Source organism: Camarhynchus parvulus, chromosome 4, assembly GCF_901933205.1.
Source record: "Camarhynchus parvulus chromosome 4, STF_HiC, whole genome shotgun sequence".
Taxonomy (NCBI): domain Eukaryota; kingdom Metazoa; phylum Chordata; class Aves; order Passeriformes; family Thraupidae; genus Camarhynchus; species Camarhynchus parvulus.
Window position 1 is genome coordinate 27106022 of NC_044574.1, and position 22139 is coordinate 27128160.

The 22139-nt window shown below is 42.8% G+C and overlaps 1 protein-coding gene across 1 annotated transcript in view; it reads right to left on the reverse strand.

The window, feature by feature from the left end:
• The window catches only part of LNX1 (ligand of numb-protein X 1), an 81068-nt gene that overhangs the window by 49251 nt on the left and 9678 nt on the right, over positions 1-22139 (reverse strand). Inside the window, exon 3 of the mRNA XM_030946848.1 lies at positions 15896-16376. Coding sequence (XP_030802708.1) covers positions 15896-16281 — 386 coding nt within the window. The 5' untranslated portion in view covers positions 16282-16376. The remainder of the gene's footprint in view (positions 1-15895; positions 16377-22139) is intronic.

The following is a 22139-nucleotide window of genomic DNA, read 5'->3' on the forward strand; positions in this document are numbered from 1 at the left end:
TGGAGTCCATGACATTTTATTCATATTGTTTCAACTCATTCACCCACATGCCCTCAAGAGATGTTCTGTTTTTTTAAATTACTGTTTCTGCTAAAAACCACGTGGTGTAAATTAGTGTGGTTAGACACTCCTTTCTCAAAAATATTTTTTTGGATCTCTACTATTCTACCTCCCTGCTCTATAGGTGTGAAAAGCAGAAGCTTTCCCATGTATACAAAATCCTGTTTTCTTCCAAATTAATTAAAATTAAATTCAAGAGAGTGATTTGTTGAAGTCAGTGGAGTAATACCTGTATAGAACTAAGTTAAGTGAGGCAAAAATCAAGCATGTTGATATGGCTGTTTTCATAACTTCTTCCATAGCATCCTCTGTTTGAGTACTGGAATAGCAGACAGAACAACTAGAGCAAGGTTCTGGAACTAAACAAATCAACTAAGCAAGAGGAATTGAATTACACAGGGAGAGAACTTATGACCCTGTTTTTTTGGCTTGTTTTATTCTCACCATTTGTAGTAGGTTTTGTAGGACAATTTGCAACTCTTCAGTCCAGATGGTAATTTAACTAGGCAGAGGATCAGTTGATAAAACTCTGATTAGATGTCAGCTCTTCAACTGAGCTATTTCCATGGTCTGCCTTAACCCATGTTTAGTCTAACAGACAAATGTTTAGAATTCACCAAGACTGCTGAAGTGAAAGTAGTATAAAAGGAGTCAGCAAATCTGGTCAACCCATAAAGATTTCCTTGCTTTTAGCCTTCAGCTCCACATGTTTTGCTGAAGTTAAGTTCTACAGCTTAAATTCACAATACATTACTCATATGTTAATCCATAAATTTAAAGTAAGACACATAATCAGCTCAGAGTTTTGCAGTGCTGCAACAGCGCAAGGTAATAGAGGGCACATGGCTCAGCATCTTCAGCACCATTGGAGTCAACCACAAGGGTCCTTGCCAGATCAGGTCAGCCAGTTTCTCTCTTTTCTTCTTCAACAAGACAAGACATCCAAGTGAATCATCCTTTCACTGACTCCTTCACTATTACACAGATGAGAGAAGGATGCAGACAGGGTCTTGCCACCACTACAATGATGACGACACAGTTTGTGCAGCCCCAGCAGAAGTGTCTATCAATTGATTGAACCCACCAACTTCAAGAGGTTTTGAAATTACAGTTGGTGATCTCTATTCACAGTTCAACCCAAGAGCACCTAATGCTTTTAAACCAGTTCAGTTCTTTAGCAGACAGAAGAAACATGTTGCTGTCATGCTATTCAGTGTTCAAAGCCACACTTCCCCGATAATCTTGATCCTTTGGTATAGCTGAACCTAGTGGGGCAGAAGTGTGGGAGAGGCAAGAGGCAAGAGAAGAGGTGTAAACAAAATAGGAATTGAGAAGAAGCAAGAGAAAGACAAAGATTTAGTGTAGCCAGGAGCAGTCACATGGAAAATGGCTAAAGAAACCAAAATACAGCCTGGTACTTGTCATGACAGAGACTAAATGAGCTTTACAAGTCTTGTCAAGAGAACCCACCGAAGAACCTATTTAAAGCTCAAACTTGCATCTTTTCTTAAAAGATAAATAGGGCAGAAGCAGCCAATTTGTCCTTGGCTGGTAGCATCCAGAGAGTTTATGTAGCACTGCAAAAAGATAAGCACCTATTTAAGAGTAAACTGTTATTTTTACCCTACATGCAAACAAATCAAACACTTTCATCACAGGCTAAACCCTTTTTACTGTCAGCTGGGAGTCTTCTTGGTGTTGTAAAGCACCACAGGGCACAAAATCACTATGGTATTTTTTGTGTTGGTTGTCAACCTCTGTTTGCTGGAGATTTGAAAAACAGAGGAGACGTGTAGCACAGGAAGAACTGAGCAACAATTAGCAGCCCTTAACAAAAAGCAAATCTGTGAAATGCATTTTCTCTCTGAGAAAGAGACTGTTAACCTCTCTGCAAATACTGAGTTAGCAAAAATATGAAGGGTGCAACTTAGCATCTGCTGGTGAGGAGAGGTGAGAAAAGGAGACGAGAGGACAGGACATTTTGTTGTGAGGTAAATGGAACAGGAGCAAATGTTTTTTTCAAATATCTGGTATGGATTACAGTTCATCAGCTCCAGAAGAAGGTTACTCGGTCTTGGCCTCTCATGAATTTCTTTTGCTCACTTGGGTCACTTCACTATTATTTGAGCCTAGATTATAGAAAAAGCAGATCTGCAAAGCTAATTTGTTTGCTTTCTCAGCTCAACATACTAAGTGCAAGTTTATATTTATACAATATATCTTATTAGATGCTGTGTCCTGTTTTGGTCTGCTCTCTTCTGATTTATTTTGAGCTCAAAGACCATAACTGTAAGTGCCTTCAAACTTACAGATACTTAGGCTATTGGGGAAAGAGCAGAAAAAAGTGAAATGCAGCAACCATTACTGTCCAACTTCATTACAATCATGCCCTGGAAGAATAAAAAATGTACTGGAATTTAATCTCCTCTGAGGGAAGAAACTGAAAGCAGCACGTTTGTTAGAAACTGTGCGCATTCAATCCACTAAAATTCATCAAGATATGCAAAATTTAAATACCATCTAAAAATGGTCACTAAGAAAATTGACAGACATGGCACCAAGGAAAGTACATTTGTTTGGCCATATCTGTGACCCATGACAGCACAATGCAGGTAGAAAGCAGATGTTGAGAACACAGCATGCTCCCAGCACTGGGGCCATGTGGGACGCACAAGATTCTGCCAATCTAATGGCAGGGTCCACGCTGCAGCAGGGGGGCATGGGTTGCAGTAGATACCACTAGCCATCCACAGCAGAACCTTCTTAGCATAGCTAAACCAATTTACTAATATTATTAGTATCAACACTTCCATCACAGCCTGGGTGGGAGCAAAGTAGCAGCCACTGGCACTTTCAATTCTGCATTCTCTCAACAGATCCCAATGACAACCTCAGGCACAGCAGCACCAAGAACAAAAAAAAACCCACCAGTATATACACACTGCATTTGAAAAATAATCTTACTCATCCTTTCTCCAGCAGTGCCATCTTCCCTCTGTAGAAACAAACCAGGTAGTAATGACTGAAGGAGAGATGTGCCAATTGTTTAAATCAGAACCAGAGGTGATGCTCCTTTGGGAGCTGACAAGGGCAAGCCACAACAAACTCCTGGGATTTCTGCTCCCACAGCAAAACCTGCCTGGCAAAGGGCTGAGTTGCAACATGTGCTTTTCATACAGAGCACTTATTTTTGACTGTAATTTAGTCTCTTGGCAGGAGATATTCATCCATATCAAGCAAAACAGCCTTGCTCATCCATATCAACCTGCACATCCTCATATAAGAGCAGCAGCACAGTACACCCTCTGCTTCCAATGGTCTCCCATGGATCACAGGACAAATTTGGTTAATCATGCCCATCTCCTCTCAATAAAAGCCTGCTCCACAAGGGATGTTTTCTGACCTTTCATACTGCTGAATTATAAAATCCACAAGTGAAGAGGTCTCTGTGGACATTTCTGTGAAAGCAACCCACTACTACTTTTACATGGGAAGGAAACTTAAAACCAGTGGAATATCACCAGTGCTTACTGGCTGTTAAAAATAACATATAACAGTAATGCTTATCACATATGGGAGAAGAAAATACCTGAATTATGCTTTCAAAATTAGTACTGTCTGTTCTTAACAAAACACAAAAAAACCCAGGCCATGAGTCTACTAATCTTATCCATTCACTAAGTTCTGCAGAGGAGAAAGGAGAATACAACCCTTGGAGCAGATTTCCCTTGCCTTCTATTTAAGAGGTAGCTAAATTATTGAAATTCTACATTAAAAATATATTGTACACTGTCTAGTGAATGATGGGACTGCAATGCGTAATACAGAGCGTAAGCTTCACAATACATGCACATGAAATGACTTGCTGATCTAAAACACTTGCTTCCTGCCAACATGATTTCAAGACAGCTGAGGAGAGAAACAAGTTACAAAGTAACACACTAATGATTGAATTTTGTAGCTGAAATTTATAGCTCTCAAGACATTATTCAGGTAAATAACATGCTGTAAGTTAGTAGAAGAACAAATAAAAATTAAGATGGCTCCAGCAACTGCAAATATCTTGTCTTAGCCTACTTCATACCATGTGTCACAGCAATCTTATGGAGCAAGACAACTCCATTAAAACAGAGGAGTCAATGGTGAGTTCTTACTCCTCTCCCAGGCATCCTCTATACTCAACCCAGTGCCTTGATAAAAAAGAGAGAATGGGAGCAGATACAGCAAATGGCAATGTGTCATTGTTACAAAACTGGTTGTCTGCCTGCACTGCTGAGAAGAACAAGACTTTATCAATAAAATTTAAGGATGCTGCCAGCAGAAATCCAACCAAAATGACAAAGAAACTTTCTGAATATATGACTTGACTTGCCCACTGTTACAGTCAGCCTACTTTCTTTCTTATGGGGAGGAAATATTGTACACCATGTAAAAGTTATGGATGATTTACAGAATTTTTTCTTTGTGCAAAAGTTGTACATCTGTTGAAATCTCCAGCCGTTTCACTGGGCTGCTGCTGAACTTGCCTTGCTCAGTATCCAAAATCTGTTGTCAATCAATAAATTAAATGAATGGATAAAGCATGTTCTAGGGAGAGCCCAAGGATTCACTAGTTAAATGCAGCCTTTGCCAGCTGCAACTTGGCTGAGGCCAGGGGGTTCATTCAGCTTTTTAAGACATTGTAAAAACAATTCACTTTCTTAATCCCAAAACAGAGTTCAGGTCCAAACCAGGAATTCTTTGGTGGTAGTGGGGGTTTAGTCACGACATGTGACGTGTCAATGACTAACAGATACTCCCACTCAGGTACCAGTTCAACATAGAGGGACCAGCCTGGACCCTCCTTTTGAAAGGAGAAGCCCCAAGCAGTCACCTGCATGCTGCCACACAGGCTGTTCTTAGTCCAACATTGCTGGCAATGTTATTACAAAACCTCTGGGTTTGTGTCCTGTGCTTGTTGGCATCCTCATGCACCCAGTTACTGCATGGCTCCAGGAGGCAGCTCAGACATGCTGTCACATGCCAAGATGCAAAATACCAGTTCTAGTTCCTGAAAAATAGCTCCCATCATGGAGAAGGTCATCAAATGCAGCTGGCTACTCTGTGGACTGGGGACCTTAAAGGCAGATTTCCCCAAAAGATCAAGAGTGTTAAAGATATGCAAGAAGACCCTCAGACCTGCTAGTCTGCTTCCCTAGAGTGGAACAGGCAGTGTTGCGGCTGATCTCAGAACCAGAATTCAGAGCAGGATTTCAGCTACAACAGGCATAAGAGCTCTGCAAGAGCAGTGCTTATCCTCACGTTGCAGGACAGCCCAGTTCTGGCAGATTTGTCAGAGAAATAGCTCAAGGAAAAATATCCTTGTCATGCTGCCAGTGCCAGTGTTAAACTAGGTTAATTGTCAGAGAGATGCGGAGGTCGGCCAAACTTGCAGCATACGGCCTGTGTGGCTGAATGTCAGGCAAGAAACGAGAGTCTTGCCTGCTTGTGAGTGATCACCAGCCTCCTGCAACTCCCACCACCTCATTCCTCCCTCCTTCCCCACCAGATCTGCAGTGCTTTGCCCTCTTTGGTCCCCATTCCAAAGCGGATTGCCTGTTGTGAAGGGGCCTCCAAGTGGGGTAAAGGTTTGACCCCTCTGTGCTCTTGTTACGTGGGCCATGTAAGCACCTTTCTTTTGCATGTAAGCACCTTTTTTGGAGCAACTTACAGAAAAATCAAACATAATTGAGACATAAGTCATTCATGAAAAGAAACCTTTCTGCCAACCATAATTGTGGCATTGCCTTTCCATCTTGGCAGGGTATTAGAGTTTTTTTGGCTGGCTGAGGTTTTACTTTTGGCAACAGAATGTGTTTGTTGAGACTGACACGGGCCAATGTCAGCCTTTTCCAAAGATGTGAGAAGCCTTGAGAAAACAATCTAGAAGAATAAAGGGTCTAATTCTGATCTCAAGTGTGTGTAGGTAGCTGTGATTGGAGTAAAGGAAACTCTTTGCATGCACAGAAGGAAATGAAGAAGGATCTTTCTCAATCTATAACTAAAATGCCAATTTTCCTTATACACAAAATTCCCAGGCAGAACCAACAAATTCTTAATGCTCTCATGGGGTTTTTGGTTTCTGGAGCTGTCCTAGAAAAATTTATTTCTGAACTTAGAATCACAGTGCTGGGGAAGAAAATGCTAACCAGTAACACTTAATCATACCACAAAAACTCAGCACTCTCTAACCTATGCAGAGAAGCCAGGAGGGATGTGCTGATGGGGAAAGGTCCCATCTCTGTGAGAGCGTGGCAGAAGGTGGGGCAGAACCCAGACCCCACTGTGCTGCTAAAGGTGTGCAATTAATCTTTGGCTGAAGAGTGACCAGACCCAGACATTTACAGTCAATTAAGTGACAACTTTCTGCTGCACTCCTACGCTAACATAAATTACTCTTGAATGCAACACAATATATTTAGAAAATTCTGTTTGGGCATTTCAATACTAAGAGTTTAGATTACAACTCTTTTTTTTTTGTACTTTTAACAATAATACAGCATATTTTCAGTTTACCTACATGAGATTCTACTTAGGGGCTTTCTGGCCTTTCTGGCCTTAATTGTACTAACATTTCAAGCTTTCCTGTGCAAATCTAAAGGCTGGAAATACAAAGGAGTAGAATAGAGGCATGACCAAGGCATAAAAGAGGAGGGGAATAAACAAAGCTAAAGACCAGAAGAGGTATGAGGCTGAGGACAGAAGTAGAAGGGCAAGGGAGAGAGACGGTGGAGAGGAGTGAGACTAACTGCAGTGGAGGACTAGGCTGAGAAGGGGACACTAGTAGGTCATTGCTGGAGATTTTGGGGGAGAGCTCAGAATTCTGAAGGAAAACCAACTCCATGTTTGGCCCTCTGTGAAGCTGTAGCATAGGGATGAAGCTAATGGTAGCCCGTGACACACATGCCTTTCTGTTTTAATTTACCTCAATTCTGCTTTCCAAGAGACCTCCAATTCTAACATCTTGGAAAAGACCCTCTGAATTCTATCTCAGTGTGCTTTGTCCTGGCTATTTAATGTAGATATCCTAAACATTTCATTTATATTGCTGTTCAAGAATATTTCCATTCAAGCCTTGATTTCCAGCACTTTCAGCTTTAATTAACCTCACAGTTTATCTTTGACACAGATTTCCACAAACACAGCTTTGCACAGAATAAGGAGGCCAAGATGTGGCCTTTGCAGTGGACTAACCCATGAGCTCAAAAGGTGCTCCAAGCTTATCAATTCTGTCATGAGTATTGCATGTCCTGTGCTCCCCAGCCTCTGTGTGGGGAGGATATTTTACAAGGACAGACTTGAAGCCAGACACAAGTTTCCCCAGTGAGTTGAATAGAAAAGAAAGAAGTTGGCTGCAGAGTTCAGTGCTGTAAGGGGGCTGGGAGAGTGCACCTCACTGTTTTTACCATAAAAAAGATGTGCTCAATGGCACTAGAAGACAGCTGGTGCCTGCATCTCTTCTTTTTAAATTGAATAAACAGAGAAACTAAATTTTACTGGTTATTCCTTTCCAAAGTGCTGATTTCAAATTTAAGAGAGTAGTTATTGTATAAGTTATATGGGGAAACTTGATCCAGTTAATTTGGTGAGATTCCTTTGGCTGTTTCATGAAAAACTCAAAAAGGATAAGAAAAAAACCCCAACTTTTCTTCACACATGGGAGTAGGTTGTGCATTTCCACCTTACAAAAAAAAGATTTTAAAAAACAATGGCTTGATTCAGATTAGTGGGGTAGATCTAGCTGATGTATTACCAGCAGGGACTAGGGCCAGGAGCTGTTTAATCCTTTGAGGGAAAGAGTGCCAGCAGGAGTGGCTGCCAAGGACTCCCCTGCGCTCGACCTGTGCTGGGCACACGCAATGCCCGGCACCACCCGGGCACTCGCCCGGTCAGCACGGCCACGTGCTGGGCTGGGATAAGGCTGGAAAGCACCCCAGGCTGTCACGTGATTGATGTCCTTAGGGAGACAAGGTGAGGTTATTTACTGCCCAGTCTTGCAACCTCCCTTCCCTCAGTTTTATTTCTAAGTGACCCTTTGAGCTAAAGGTGGAGAAAGTCCTGCTATTGAGGAATACCTGGCTGCATAGCTTGTCCTATGAAGTGAGAGAGATAGCAATGGTGTGAGCAGTGTCACCAGGTTATCACACTCAGGAAAGCCTCCTAAGAGTGACCTCAGGCTGCCTCTCCATGCACAAACCATGTTTTTAACTGGAGGGAATAACATACCTCAACCCAAAATAATGCTGGGGCAAGTATTTCCTCTCTGAAGATATGTTAAATAAGAAAGAAAGAGAGCAGATGCCTTTCCAAGTCTTTGCAGACATATAAAGAAGAAGGCATGAACCCTGGGGTAGGGTTCCCTCAACACCCAAATAGGCCCTTACATTGGTGCGAGACACTGTGTGCTTACATCCCCCCATCTCCCAGAGATCCCTCAAGGTAAATCTCACAGGTTTCCCTTGTTCTTCTGTCAGATGTTTCCACGGGCTTCTCCTCAAAAGAAAGAACCCTGGCTTATCACATGCTGCTCTTCACAATTTGGCAAAGAGCAAGGACAGGAACAACATTTGTGTCAAGACCTGTGCTTAGGGAAGAACAATAGACAACAGGCAGGGAAGAGGTTTTAGTGCAGGTGACAACATCAGGGGACATGTATTTGCTTCCTGGGAATACCTGTAATTATCAGACTGCTAACAGAAAACTAAAAATAGTGGCACCCAACATCTATCCCATAAAGTGCCACTACAACACATCCACACATGTCCCTTTTCCACCTGTGTGGCACCAAGCTGAAGTGCAAAGGTCTGGCACAGCCTTTCCCCAACTTCATTTCTCCTCTTCAAATCTGCTAAAATCTCTTTATTTCCTAGCTGGATTCCAGGGCCTGCCTCTCCAGATGGGTTTTGTGCTGTGCTGTAATCGCTATTCTCCAAGTAGCCCACTCTACACTGAGGAATAAAAATGCCCTAGAACTAAAGCAAACCTCAGCAATGCATTATAAATAACAAAACCTTTGAACAGAGTAGAAGGGAAGAGATGGATTGTATGAGAGAGAGGGCAGTGTGAATCCCAGCACCCTTATTCTTCCTCTTGTGCCAGCACCAGTGATGGTAACTGCATCCCCCGCTGTCCTCCAGCTCTTTCCTTGTTGCTAGCAAACCCATCATCCCACTCTTCCTCCTCAGTTGGTATTTCTGGTGGATGACAGCCAAGAAAATAATGAGTCCTGACTGAGGCCAGTATTTGTACTCGCCAGCAACCAAAGATAATGTGATAATGAAAAAAATGCTTTCTTGCCTACTATGGCCTAGTTTTGAGCCATGGTGCAAGCCATCAGACACACTACTCACAACGGGGTGTAGCCATGGTGCAAGCCATCAGACACAGTACACACAATGAGGTGTAGCCATGGTGTAAGCCATCAGACACACTACACACAGCAGGTGTAGCCATGGTGCAAGCCATCAGACACAGTACACACAATGGGGTGTAGCCATGGTGTAAGCCATCAGACACAGTACACACAATGGGGTGTAGCCATGGTGCAAGCCATCAGACACAGTACACACAGTGGGGTGTAGCCATGGTGTAAGCCATCAGACACAGTACACACAATGGGGTGTAGCCATGGTGCAAGCCGTCAGACACAGTACACACAATGGGGTGTAGCCATGGTGCAAGCCATCAGACACAGTACACACAATGGGGTGTAGCCATGGTGCAAGCCATCAGACACATTACACACAGCAGGGACTATTCAGTCAGCTGTGGGTAAAAATTTACAAAGCTGCTTGTTTCGGGTGCAAAAGTTAACACATGCCCCTGAGTGTCAGGCTGTCCTGGACCCCAGGGGCTTTTCTCTTTCACTCATAAAACTGCATTAAAAATGTCCAAGCAGAGCCCAAGCAACTGAAGAAGCAACCTGTAGATCATAACATTTGTATAAACTGATTAAATAGTATTTCTCTTTTTCTTTCAACTGCTGTAATTAGAAAGGACCTTGAATCTATCCCACTGTATCAACGCCTTGTACAGCATCCAGCAGCAGCCAAAGATGAAGAGATAACTCCTCCACTACATACACGTGGAGGAGAAGAAGAAATTCCTGAAAGGAGGTCAAACTGCCTGGTGCCCATTTGGGTTGTGTCAGCCCCAGTAAATGCCACTTTCTGCTGCCCTGGCCAGAGGCAGAGTGGTGTGAGGGGCCCTGAGCAGTGGCTCCTGGCAGCAGGATGCCAGATAGCATCCAGGGCTGGGTGCTGGAGAGGGGATGTGCACCTCCCATTGCTGATAACTGAAGATGCACGTCCAAGCCCCAGTCCACACCCACTCCATTAGAACAACTGCAGACATTCAGCACAACTAACATCTCTGTGGGTTAGAAGGCTAAATAAATAAGAGATGAATAGCTACCGTACATCATAGCCCTTTATCCTGGGAGAATCAGTGAACCTGAATTCCCCAAGAAAAGCAAGTAGGCTGCATCTGTGCCTGTGCTCTGATTAATCTCGTTGGTTTGTTTTCCTGGAAACTAGACGCCCCAGATGCCATTGTTTCCATTATAAGTGTTCATCTGCCCTGTTTTGAGCTTGATTGCTCCTGTAGCCTGCTTGGCTTAACTGCTTTTTGTTTGTTTGTTGTTTGTGGTTTTTTGGGTTTGTTTTTTAATTTTTTAAAATTAACATTCTTAAACAAAATGCCAGTAAATTAAAATGAGGACATAGCTGCAACCCTCAACACTAGATTTGTTAAATGTTTAAAAACACCTACAGCATACAGAAATCCTAAGCTGCTGTATGCAGTGTGACTAAATTATTAATAGTTACCATGCACATCACACAAGGATTTCAAAAGAGGACTTTGTGTTTCTGCAAAACACTGCTATTTTTGTCTGACAGTAGAGACAAAATAATTTGAAAATTAGTCTCTTTGGTACTAATCACAACTGTTCCTAAAATATTCCTACTGTAGGCATAATACAGTCATTTTTATTTTTGAGAGAATTAGACATTGCATTTGTTATCTCAATGAAGATCTTGAAAGTTGACAATTTGTTAAAATACAAACAACACATAATTAATGAAAACATAGTGAAGCAAATATCTATTTCTAGTCATAAAATCTCCACTAACTAGTACAATAACATTCAAGAAAAAATAAAGTAATAACATTTACAGAAGATACCATAGAATATTTGTTTTATGGGTTGGAAAGACCAGCTATGGGGTCGTTTGAGGTGGGTTTTTTAAAAGCATGAAGATATATGAACGGATTGCTACAGTTAAATTTGCTTTACAGAAAAAATAACATTCTGCTGTGGGCAAAAACAGAAATAGGGGAATATTCTCTTCTGTCTCAAGTGAATTATTTCTGGTGAAAGGCTTCTCAGCATTTTGCTACAGGCATGCAGCTTTACACACAGAACATTATGCATGTACACAGACAGTGCTCTACTGGGGGTGTCTATCCTGATGCCCTCCCCTATACCCAGATCCCCAGAAGGCTATTTACAGGAATAAAGGAAAAACACAGACTCGGAAATGGAAATAAACCCCAAACCAATGAACACCTAAAACAACAGCACAGAAAAACAAGTTGGTAAGGGAGAAAGCAGCTTCACTCAGTACGTCTCAGCTGCTTCCAAGGCAGAAAGCAATGGGGACGTACTGCTATTATTAGCCTCCGGATGGGAAGCAGCACGGTGTGAAGCTGTTGGCAAGAGGTTGCAGGGTTTTCTTCACACGTATGCACAGGCACAGACACACAGGCAGACAGACCCCCCGACACGCTCATGGCGAGCCCCTTCCCGCCACTCGGGTCAGACAGACAGACACAGAGCACGATGCCAGCGCGACTGTGCGTACTCACAGCTCGGAGTACAAGAAGTGCAGGTTGCCCACATTGTCTATGTAGTTTGCAGGACTTAGCCAAGGTAGGACCAGTAACAGGAGAGCCTTCATTCTCAATGCAGTGCTGGCACTGCTGCTAGGTTTCCTCCTTCCCACCGTCTCTCTGTGCTGGTGGGACACACAACGAGAAGCTTTCGTGCCAGCCAAGCCCCTTCTAAGCAAGCCTTTCCATTTCAACGCAATGGTAGCACATTATGAATCGAGCTTAAATCCCTTAAACGAAGCTACACTGCAAAAATCATTGACCTGTAAGAGGATTACTCGATCTGACTCTCAGATGGGTAGATGTGAGGGTTTAGGGACAGCACAGCGTGGTTGGCGAGACAGTGACTTATGCTGCAGAGGAGAGCGATGCTCGGGGAAGAGACCTGCCTCCTGCAGGATTCAGAGTGGTTCTTCAGAGGCAGCTGGTATGTTTACATCACTGCCCACAAGCAGATGGGTTACGAGCTAAACTGCATCACGGAAGGGTGTAGCTGTCTGACAAGGGGGAAAAAAAATGCCCCCTGTGGAGTTTTGTAGCAGGCGATATCAGAAGACCACACCTTTTTAAAGTAAAACGCTGCAAAAGATCACAGCCAACTGCTGGCTGTTTGCATCTCAGTTTGAATTCCCCAAATCTGGTCAGATGTTTTTGTACAAACATAAATCTTGTAATAATCCAAGGACATGTCTCTTCTCAGGGTTTTTTTGAAGGATGCAAGAGCAAACGTTTTAAATAAGGATGCTTTCAGTTGACTGCTCCATGGTAACCAGTGTTTTAAAAAATGGTGAAGTTCTCTCATCAATTACAAAGCATAAAACAGCAAGCTCACCTTGTCCCATCAGTGACCTCATCTCTGATCAGGGCAAACTTTTGTTTTCTCTCTGAGAACCAGGAGTGGTTTGAACCTGAATAATGCAAGCAATGTGAGGACTGCTGACCACCCCGGTGACCCTAGCAGAGTCTACTTTAATTTATTCACTGAGAACACAATAATGTTCTCTGGAGATATCAGGTGGGCTCTGGACTGTTCTCACTGCAGACACCAAATATTTATGATTATTATTGTATTTTTAATGAGCAAAATCACACATTTTCCCTTCCCTCTATTGACTCACAAGAGTTAAAGAGAACAGCATCAGCTCAGTCTGTTTAATCTGTCCCTGGGCATGACAGAGCACAACTTTCTTCTCCTTGCCATTAACTGAAGATGGGGTGGCAAGTGAGGTTTCTGCATTTCCAACAACTAAATTAGGCAGAGGCATAACATACCTTAGGTGATAATTAATTAATGCTGTGCTTAAAAAAAGAAAGGTACTGTGCAGCATCTGCAAGCACAAGGATGTAGAAGTCCACCTTTAGGAATCGCTCAGAATGTTCCCTCCTATTTCTTCCCTCAAGTGGGAATGCTAGTGGGGTTGCAGTACCTATTCCCTGTAAAGCTGAAACCCCCAAGAGCAGAAGTTCCCTGTGATTTCCTATTCTCCTGTCTCTGCCTTTTGGCCTTAAGGTAACTCAGCACTCCCAACCACTCTGAGGAAAGAAAAGCCATGTCATGAGTAGCAACAACAAAAATGTCCAGCTTATGTAGCAATGTTTTGTACTTCACTACATTAGAGGCTTTAGGGTAGGAAGACCCTACTCCATCTCTCCAGTCTTCTGCTCCTGGGGTTTGCAAACCTGGGGCTGGTGCAGGGAACCTGACACAGGGAAGAGGCAGCAGCAGGAAATAGTGGGAATATGTTCCTGAGACAATTCTTTCTATCTCTGCTTGGGCTCAGGCCAAGCAAGCCAGAAGCACAGGATCTTGAGGATCCTGAGGGGAAGATCCAGGCCAAGCCTCTGACATTCAACAATAAGTACTAGAATAAAACTTGCCAGGCTTTTACAGGACCAAATCATTGTTTATAGCAGTGCAATTCTGTTAAGATATGTAGTGAAGGGTACCTTTACTACCACCTTAAGGAAAAGAAACTAAGACACTGGAGTGACTTGCACATATCCACATAGGAAAATCAACACTAGAAATCAGAAGTTGTGCTAGCTATGTGGCTTCCATGCAAAAAACATTATTTCAATTTGCTTATTTATTGGGGGTTGGGGGTAAATTGGGAATGGGTGTCCTGCTAATTTTATGGCCATAACATCATCATGTCAAAAAACGAAGACAAAGAGGAAGGTCTAAATTGCATTAAATTCAGCTATAGGTATAGCAAAGGGAAAGGGCATTTGAACTAGGGGTTCAAGATTTTGTGGTTGGAATCTGTATAGAAACATAATTTCAGTGACAACAGCTCACAGAACACTGATAGTCACCTTACGTGCATTTCTGTTGAAATTAACATTTGAGGTCTGTTAGAGAAGTACTGACCTAAGACATAAAATTACGAGTAACTCTGTTATTTTGTCCCCTTAGCCACACACAGTGGAACTCCCAGAGCACTGCTGGCCTGGGCTGGGGCCTGCTGCCACTGCCTCTTGCACCATGAGCAACAAGCACCCTCACAGGGAAAGCCAGGTCCAGAAATGTGGGGACAAGGGCACCCAAATCCACAAACACCAAACCTCCAGCATGTGAAAAGTGGTCTCATGACCTTTGCAAGGGATTAATAAATGCATTGCTAAAGCTTGTGGGCTTTTTTTGTTTTAGTACTGCAAAATCATGACATTTTTGGTTGGTTAGGATACCATAATTCAGTGAATACCTTCAAGTGAATAAATTCCTAGTGAGAATCCAGGTGCTTCGGGAAATGAGGTCTCCAGTGCAAATGAGGACACGTTGAACAGCAGGCTGCAGAGCCATTTCTGGTTGTGGGCTCGCAGGCTGTGAAGTGTGCACTGTATGAGCACACCTCCACCCTCTGGCTCACCAGCCTGCTCACCAGCCATGCTCTGGCCCTCAGTACTGCCGTGTCTGTGCAGGACAGTCTGGAGCCCTGTGCTGGCTCAAGGCTTCCTTCATGTTGCACATGCAGAAGTACACACCTAGCAATGCGATTTACACCTGCAAACTTCAGGGGAAGTAATTTCACTGGGTAACAGATACAGCTCACAGAAAAGGGCACATCTTAGACCCCATCTCTCCTCAGACCTGAGGTGCTGTCACGCAGACTATGCCAAAGTGTTAGTCTGCTGTCAGAAATCACAGCCCTGAATGTACCTCTTTACCTTTCTGCCTTCATTACAACAGGCAGAAAATGCAAGACAAAAGCAGCAGCACATGCTTTTACCCTGCAAAACAAAGAACCATTCAGTTCTCTCATTGCAGAGGAGCCAAACCGCTCCCTGGAGAGTTCTCTCCCAGAGGCAGGATGGAGCGGGTCCTGACTGCTAGGAGGGATAACGCTGGAGAGGGAGTCCAGTCAGATTTCCAGACTGTATCTCTGTGAGCCCCATGGTGCCCTGGGTAAGTGCTCACCTGGAAAAAAGGAACACTCAGGTTCAAAGACCAATACCAAACTGGAATATTTTCTGCTCTACTTCTCATATAGGTCATTTGTGATTCAAAAAATGTTTGAAGAAAGGGCAATTATAAAACCTTTAATGTGCTATTAAAATATTTATAATAGCTCAGCTTCCCAAAACATGCAGATCTCTTTGGACTACATACACATTGTCATTGTGCAGCTAACCACAAAGTATTCACCCAGAACTGCTAACAATAGCATGAAGTACCTTACATGCACTGATGCATTTGATTCTAAAAAAAGAGTAAGATATAACCTACATCTTGGACTATAAATGGACAAAATTCAGCTCAAAATTAATGATACTGTGTTCATTGGGAGTGAAATAAACAACTGTTTCTTTACATTAACTGTCTATTTTGACCGGTATTAATTGAAGATATTTTTTTCTCTGCTCAAAAAAAGGAGTGAAAAAATGTCTATCAACAACAACTTACTGGGTTTGGAAATGCTGTTCAAGGTGACCACGTTGCACAACCTCTGAGCAGTGTTCTGTGAAAGGGCAGCTAACCATTAGCTTGTCCAGGAGGTTATTCACTAGTATGCTGGACTTCCTGCACGTCTGGAGAATCACAAGCTTGCGGTCCATGGGACAGAAGTCTTTTTCCACAAGGAAGTTTGTAAGGCAGGCTGTGCAGAAGGTGTGACCACAGAGCGTGTCTAATGGCTGAAGCAAAGGTTGCAGGCAAATGTGGCATATCAGATCATCATCGACCTCTTCGGTGTAGCTGTACAAGTGATTTTCTTCTGGTAAATGTGCTTGGCCACAGGTGACACAGAGTGGCAGGGAGCTGTCCTCCATTTCTTCTTCTTTCTGGCTCATAATCAGAATTGATGCAATTCAAAAGGGGGCAGGTGGGAACACCCAGCCTGTTTTCTGTTTGTGAGAGCTGTAGCAAGGCTTGTGTGCCGTCAGATCTGTGGGGAGGAAAGCCGAAGGATTATGCTCTGGGCTGTGTTTCCTTACCATACTTGCAGTATGTATCTGGATATGAAGTACATATCAGGTACTAGGAAAGGATTGTGTGTTCGGGATGGGACAGTAAAGCAAAGAAGGGGACAGAAAAAAAAAAAAATTAACTCCAGGGACATATTTTCTCATAAATCTCTCTTATTTAAACAGATACTCTCACTGTAAAGAAAGATATCAAGATAGGGAGTAATACTACAGGCATTTAATGGTTGAAAACCTTAAACTAGCATATTACTGCACTTCCAGTCAGATGATTTTGTGGCCACATTACTTCTGCCAGAAAAGTAGCATTGTGTGTAGGCAATCACTGCAAGACTGTGTGCAGAAATACAGGTAAGAATAAAGTTGATGGCCAAATTGCCTGTTCAGCATAGCAAGGGAGAGCAGCAGCTTCACCTAATACACACAAGCATACAAACACTGTATTGTAGCCAGAGAGAGTATAATTTGGGTCATGAGAATGTAGAGCTTGGGGCCTTGTAGACCATTCTCATACTACAGCAGCAATGGACCTGGACCCCGGCATTCAAAGTTTGCCTGCCTGCAGTCAAGCAGCTATAACCATCTGCAGCAGCATAATCAGTTCAAAACTTCATTTGCTCTGCAAAGAACCCAACACCTTACATACTGAACTCCACAGCACAATGCTAAGTAGTGGATTGCCTATTCCCTTTATAATTTGTCATACAGAAACCCAGTATGTCCCTAGCTAAAAACCCAATTAGCTCTGGCCACAACACCTGCCTGCTGGTATTTTAAAGATGTAAACTCTGTGGGTGGCAGTAAAACCAAAGAGTAATTTGTAGTTTTTACTTGATGAACCCCAACTGCTTGTTGGAGCACTTATGTCTCATTACTTCTGTGCTTATTTTGATACTCCACTCTGAAAATAAACATGAAGATATAAAATATGCAATGGCCTAATTACTGCTCTTGCTTGAAAATGTGAATCTTATTTGCTGCTCTGCCTTAACATTGTACCCTTGCTTTCAGCTTGACTTAATTTGCTGAGACAATGTGTCAGCCTCAGACACCCATGTCTGAGGGCAAATGAGGGAAAGAATAATAAGAAAAATCTGACTATGACAGAGCATATTTTCATATAAATAAACCCTATTTTTATGCAAAGCTCATGGGTTCTAAACCTGAGAAATTAAACTTTAACATGGCAGGTTTTTCTGGCATGAAGGTAAAATAATAGCCCCACTAACACTAACCAGATGTTTAAATGTCAAACATTCTCTTCAATGTTTTGCTAGATCTTATTCTTATGAAGCAATTATGTTAAGTGCCTGTTTTTGCTTGCAAGAGAGAGTTCTGCATAAGCTCTGTCTCCTGATTAGCAGTAGCTTCACTGGAATTAAAATCATTGCCTGTTAGAACCTTTGCAAATATTTAAAATATGCCAGAGTCAAATGTTTCCTTTTGTAAAAATATTCACCAGAGCTTTATGAAAAGCTATTTGTGAAGAAACAAACATCTCTCCATAGTGCAGGTAGCAGCACCACCTGTTATCTTAATATAGGAATTACTATTTAATACTACTAAGGTGACACACAGCAAAATAAAATGAGATAAAAAATTATCAGGGGCTGGGGTGGAGACTATCTGGGCACTGTAAGTGGCTCCTGCAGGGAGCTCTAGGATAACTTCTAGATGAAGTGGCATGGCTGTGGCGGGTGTCCATGCTCTCCACATCCCTCACTCATGGAGGGAGCCATCTCAAGTCAACAGGACTGCTTGCAAGAAAGGCAATGCATGGCTTGGGAACTTCCATGATTCTTAAAATAGATGTAAAATGAATTAGAAACCAAGAAAACATGACAAAAATAGCATTGTGCTATAAGCTTTGTTATCTTTTACATTTTCAGAATGCCTTGCACCAGGGGCAACCAGGGCTGTGGGCAGCATCATGCTGTTTCTCCACTCCCCCAACATGCCCTCTTGCACCACCACACACAGGGACACGTATGGGGGGCCTGCCCTATGCACCACACACCAGAATACAGCAAACTCCAGCATTTTGTTGCCTTGTGGATGCTCTCAAGGACAGAATTCTTGCTGCTTGCCGGCAGGAGACCCAACACACAGCTCCCATCAGCCAACCTGAAAGCTAAAGCCAAAGCCCTGCTCTGAGGAAGGAGCAGTCCCCAGGAGCATCTGAGCCACCCCTTCCCAACCTCATGCCCTAACCCTGGAAATACCTCTCCTCCACTTCCACATGTCCAACCCAGCAAGGCCCCGATACAAATTAGCTACAGCTGGAAACAGTACTACAGCTCCAAAGCTACTGCAATTATTTTCGCAATGACAACAGAGAAAGAGAGGCACCACTGCCCTAGGGCCATGTTCTGCTGCAGCAAAAATGATGAGAGAAGCCCCAGAGGAGTCAAAGTCTGACTGTCTTGGCCACGTTACAGATATGCTTTATCAATCTGACATACTAATAATGCAATGCTAGTGGAAAAGGGCAGGTGCGAGGAGTTGTACCTGAATTTTACAATGTTTACATAAATTACAAATACTTGCTACACACAAACTATCCACATTTATTAGTAATAGGCACTGAGTTTTTAGAACATGAAATTCAAGTCCTATGAGGTCTATTATTCAGAAAATTTTGACTACATACTAATATAAACTCTGGAAAAAAAAATCTCAGCCCCTTCTGGCTAACCTGGTCCACATTCACCCATGAACCTTCATAAACTGCTGGAAATATCAAGCAATGGAATGACTGCCATCTTTGAGAAGTGATTATCCCACCAAAAGAGTTAGCATGGAGGGTGTGTGATGGAACTGTCACATGGATTCAGTCAGAGGCAGATGCTCTTTGCAATGTTTGCAGTCACTTGTATTTATAACATTTATGTGCTGTCATATAATAGCTACATAATTAGTATCATGTCCTTTTAGGAAGCTTAAAGTCTTAATTTCTCTTGAACATTGTAGAAGAGAGGGGAGAAGGGATTTAAATTTGATCTATTGATTACTAGTGCATATTTCTACTTCTTCCAGTACCTATGAATAAAAAACAAAAATACACTTTGAGCAAGAAAACCTGCATAGGTGGATGGTAAACCACAGCAAAACAGGAAAGGTAATAATTTCTTGGCTGAACCTCTATTCTTCAAGCTCTGTCCTTGAGGGAGGAAGAGATGGGAAAACAGAGGGGAGGAATCTTATGTTCCTTTGAGTTGGTGTCAGCCACCACTGGCAGCCTCAGCGGAGCATGGATGTCCCCTTGTAAGTCTCAAGCTTCTGGTAGCCAGAGCCATATTGACAGAGGGTGGTTCTTGCAAGGATGATTGGCAGGAGAGGCTTTTAGAGGAGGTGTGGTCCCAGGCCTAAGCAGACATCACCAGCATTTGGCACTTCCCTGCTGTGCAGGAAGCTTTCAACAACTCAGGTTCCAGATTTAGCATAGTTTTACAGCACCTAGCACAGATTATCTTGGATAAAGAAAATCAAGTACTGATTTGTAAGAATGTCACAGTGCTGTGACACTGTGGTGAACCAAACTTCAGTCCAAGGCAGAGACCTGAAGCACAAGAATACAGTGCAAATGATGAAGGAAGAACATTGCTATCTGGATATCCATATTGCCAAGTTTTCAGGCACATGCTGTAATGACAATGGTCACATCAGGGCATAAAATAGCCCCAGGGCTGTGACACAGTGAAAAGCACTGTCATGATAACACATTTTTTAAAAAGATACCCAACAGGCTGCACTAATTTGAAGAAGTTTGCATCTTACTGGTCTTCACTGCTTAGGAATTTGCAGCTGCCAGAAGCACTTATGAGAATAGCAGAAAAACCCTCATAAAAAGCCTGGACAATAAACACAAAGAGTAGGTAGAGAGAATGCCTTTGATCTCCTTGCAATAACAAATCCATAGTTATCCCATCCCAGTGAAGCATTTAACCATTCTTAAGTTTAAATTCTGACTTACCACCACAGTTACACTGGCAGCAGTGTAGCAAGAAGAGGGCTTGCCAAGCAGAGTGGCAGAACCCCACTGCCTCTGCCCAGCCACTGTCAAATATTAACCCAGCAGGTCAGGAGGCTGCACTTGGAAGTAGCATGGCACAAAATGGGAGAGACTTCAGGTAGCAAAAAATGAGTAACAAAAGCTAAGAGAAAAACAATTAAGCGATGAAAGATATTATGGAAGTGGCTATCACAGAAAGAATAAAACAGATGCCTAAAGGCCAGAGAAGCAGTAACATGGAGCCTGGAGGAACAGCTACTGGCTTAAATCACAAATGGAGAAAGATAAGCCAGTGATCAGGCATCACTGGAAAACAGAGGAGTGAAACAGATGAGCTGCAGAGCAGTAAGAGGAATTTAGCTCCAGTAGTTCATGCTGAAGTAGTACAGCTTGGTGGCAATGAAATCTTCAGTCAATGGTAAGAGTGGCCAGCATGTATAAAGAAAATGGATTCTAAATAGCACAGTAAGACTGACAAATATTAGTTGGTTTGGTAGCTTGGTCTTCTCTGTGTGTTTAAGGGATACCTTTTATTAATGTTCCTGTTTTATACACATTCAGAGCATGTGTATAACAAATCCTGTATCTGCAGATTAAAACAGATGCCTTTTCACACCTTGTTTCTCTGCTGTACAACCCATGGGAGATGGAGGTTCTACTGACAGAGCTGTCATGCTCTTCTCAGCTAAATTATGGCAGCAAAGTCATTCTGCATCCTTCCCCCAGTCCAGCAGGGGCTCTTATCTCCTACAAATGTGCATCTCTGAGTGACTCACAGCCATCCATTTCTGTGGGTCAGTAAGGCAGTGGATGGCCAAAGGGGCTGGTCCACAGGCATGTAAGGAAACTGCCCTGCCACAGCAGCATTCACAGCTGCCAGGTAAGGGCAGGAGCTCCTTATTCATGCAGAGATGCTTTCACCTGGCCTTCCTTTCACCACCCTAGCTGCAGCCGATACCTGCCTTCCTTGATAATCAGCTTCTTTGCAGAGGGCTTGGAGACTGCCATCTTGTCTATTTGTGTTAAAAAATATCCAGATAAAATTGCTAGGAGGCTGAACAGCTTTCATAGTTACAGAATTAGCTCTTTAATGGAGCCTCAGCCCAGCCTGCCACTGGCTAGATTAGATGTGGGCAGGTTAGATGTGGGCATTGTCCCCATCTAGTGGCTCACCCTCACTGGGGAGAGGAGTGGCTCATGGCTAGGAGGGGGCAGAGGTTCTCCCTCACCCTCTCAAGCAAAAGCACAACAGTCCTCCATTTATGCAGGGTTAGCTGTGACCTTACTGCTCCTGCCAGAATCTGGGTTGCAAGATCACATCACTTATTTAATATTCATGGTTTTATAATGAAGTATGAAGTTGAATGCTTTTAGAAAACTATTTGCCATTAGTAAAATGGTAACTGTTTTGACTTCCTACCTTTCATCAAAGTGTCTTCCCTTGTAACAGCCTCCCAGGTTTCCCATTACCATGGTTTGTACCAACTGCTTCTCTCCAACTGAAGTTTTTTATAGATTACGCTGACTTTACCTTTCAAGGTGGTACTATACAACACTTGTGTGAAACACTGTAGAGTGATCCACACTTCAACAATGTGTATTATACAGTATTTTAGATTAAAAAAGACAGTGATTCACATTTCAAAGACCCGGCTATAAAATATCATGCAATAATTTGCACTAATCTTGGCATAGCTGCACTAAAGGCCAAAGG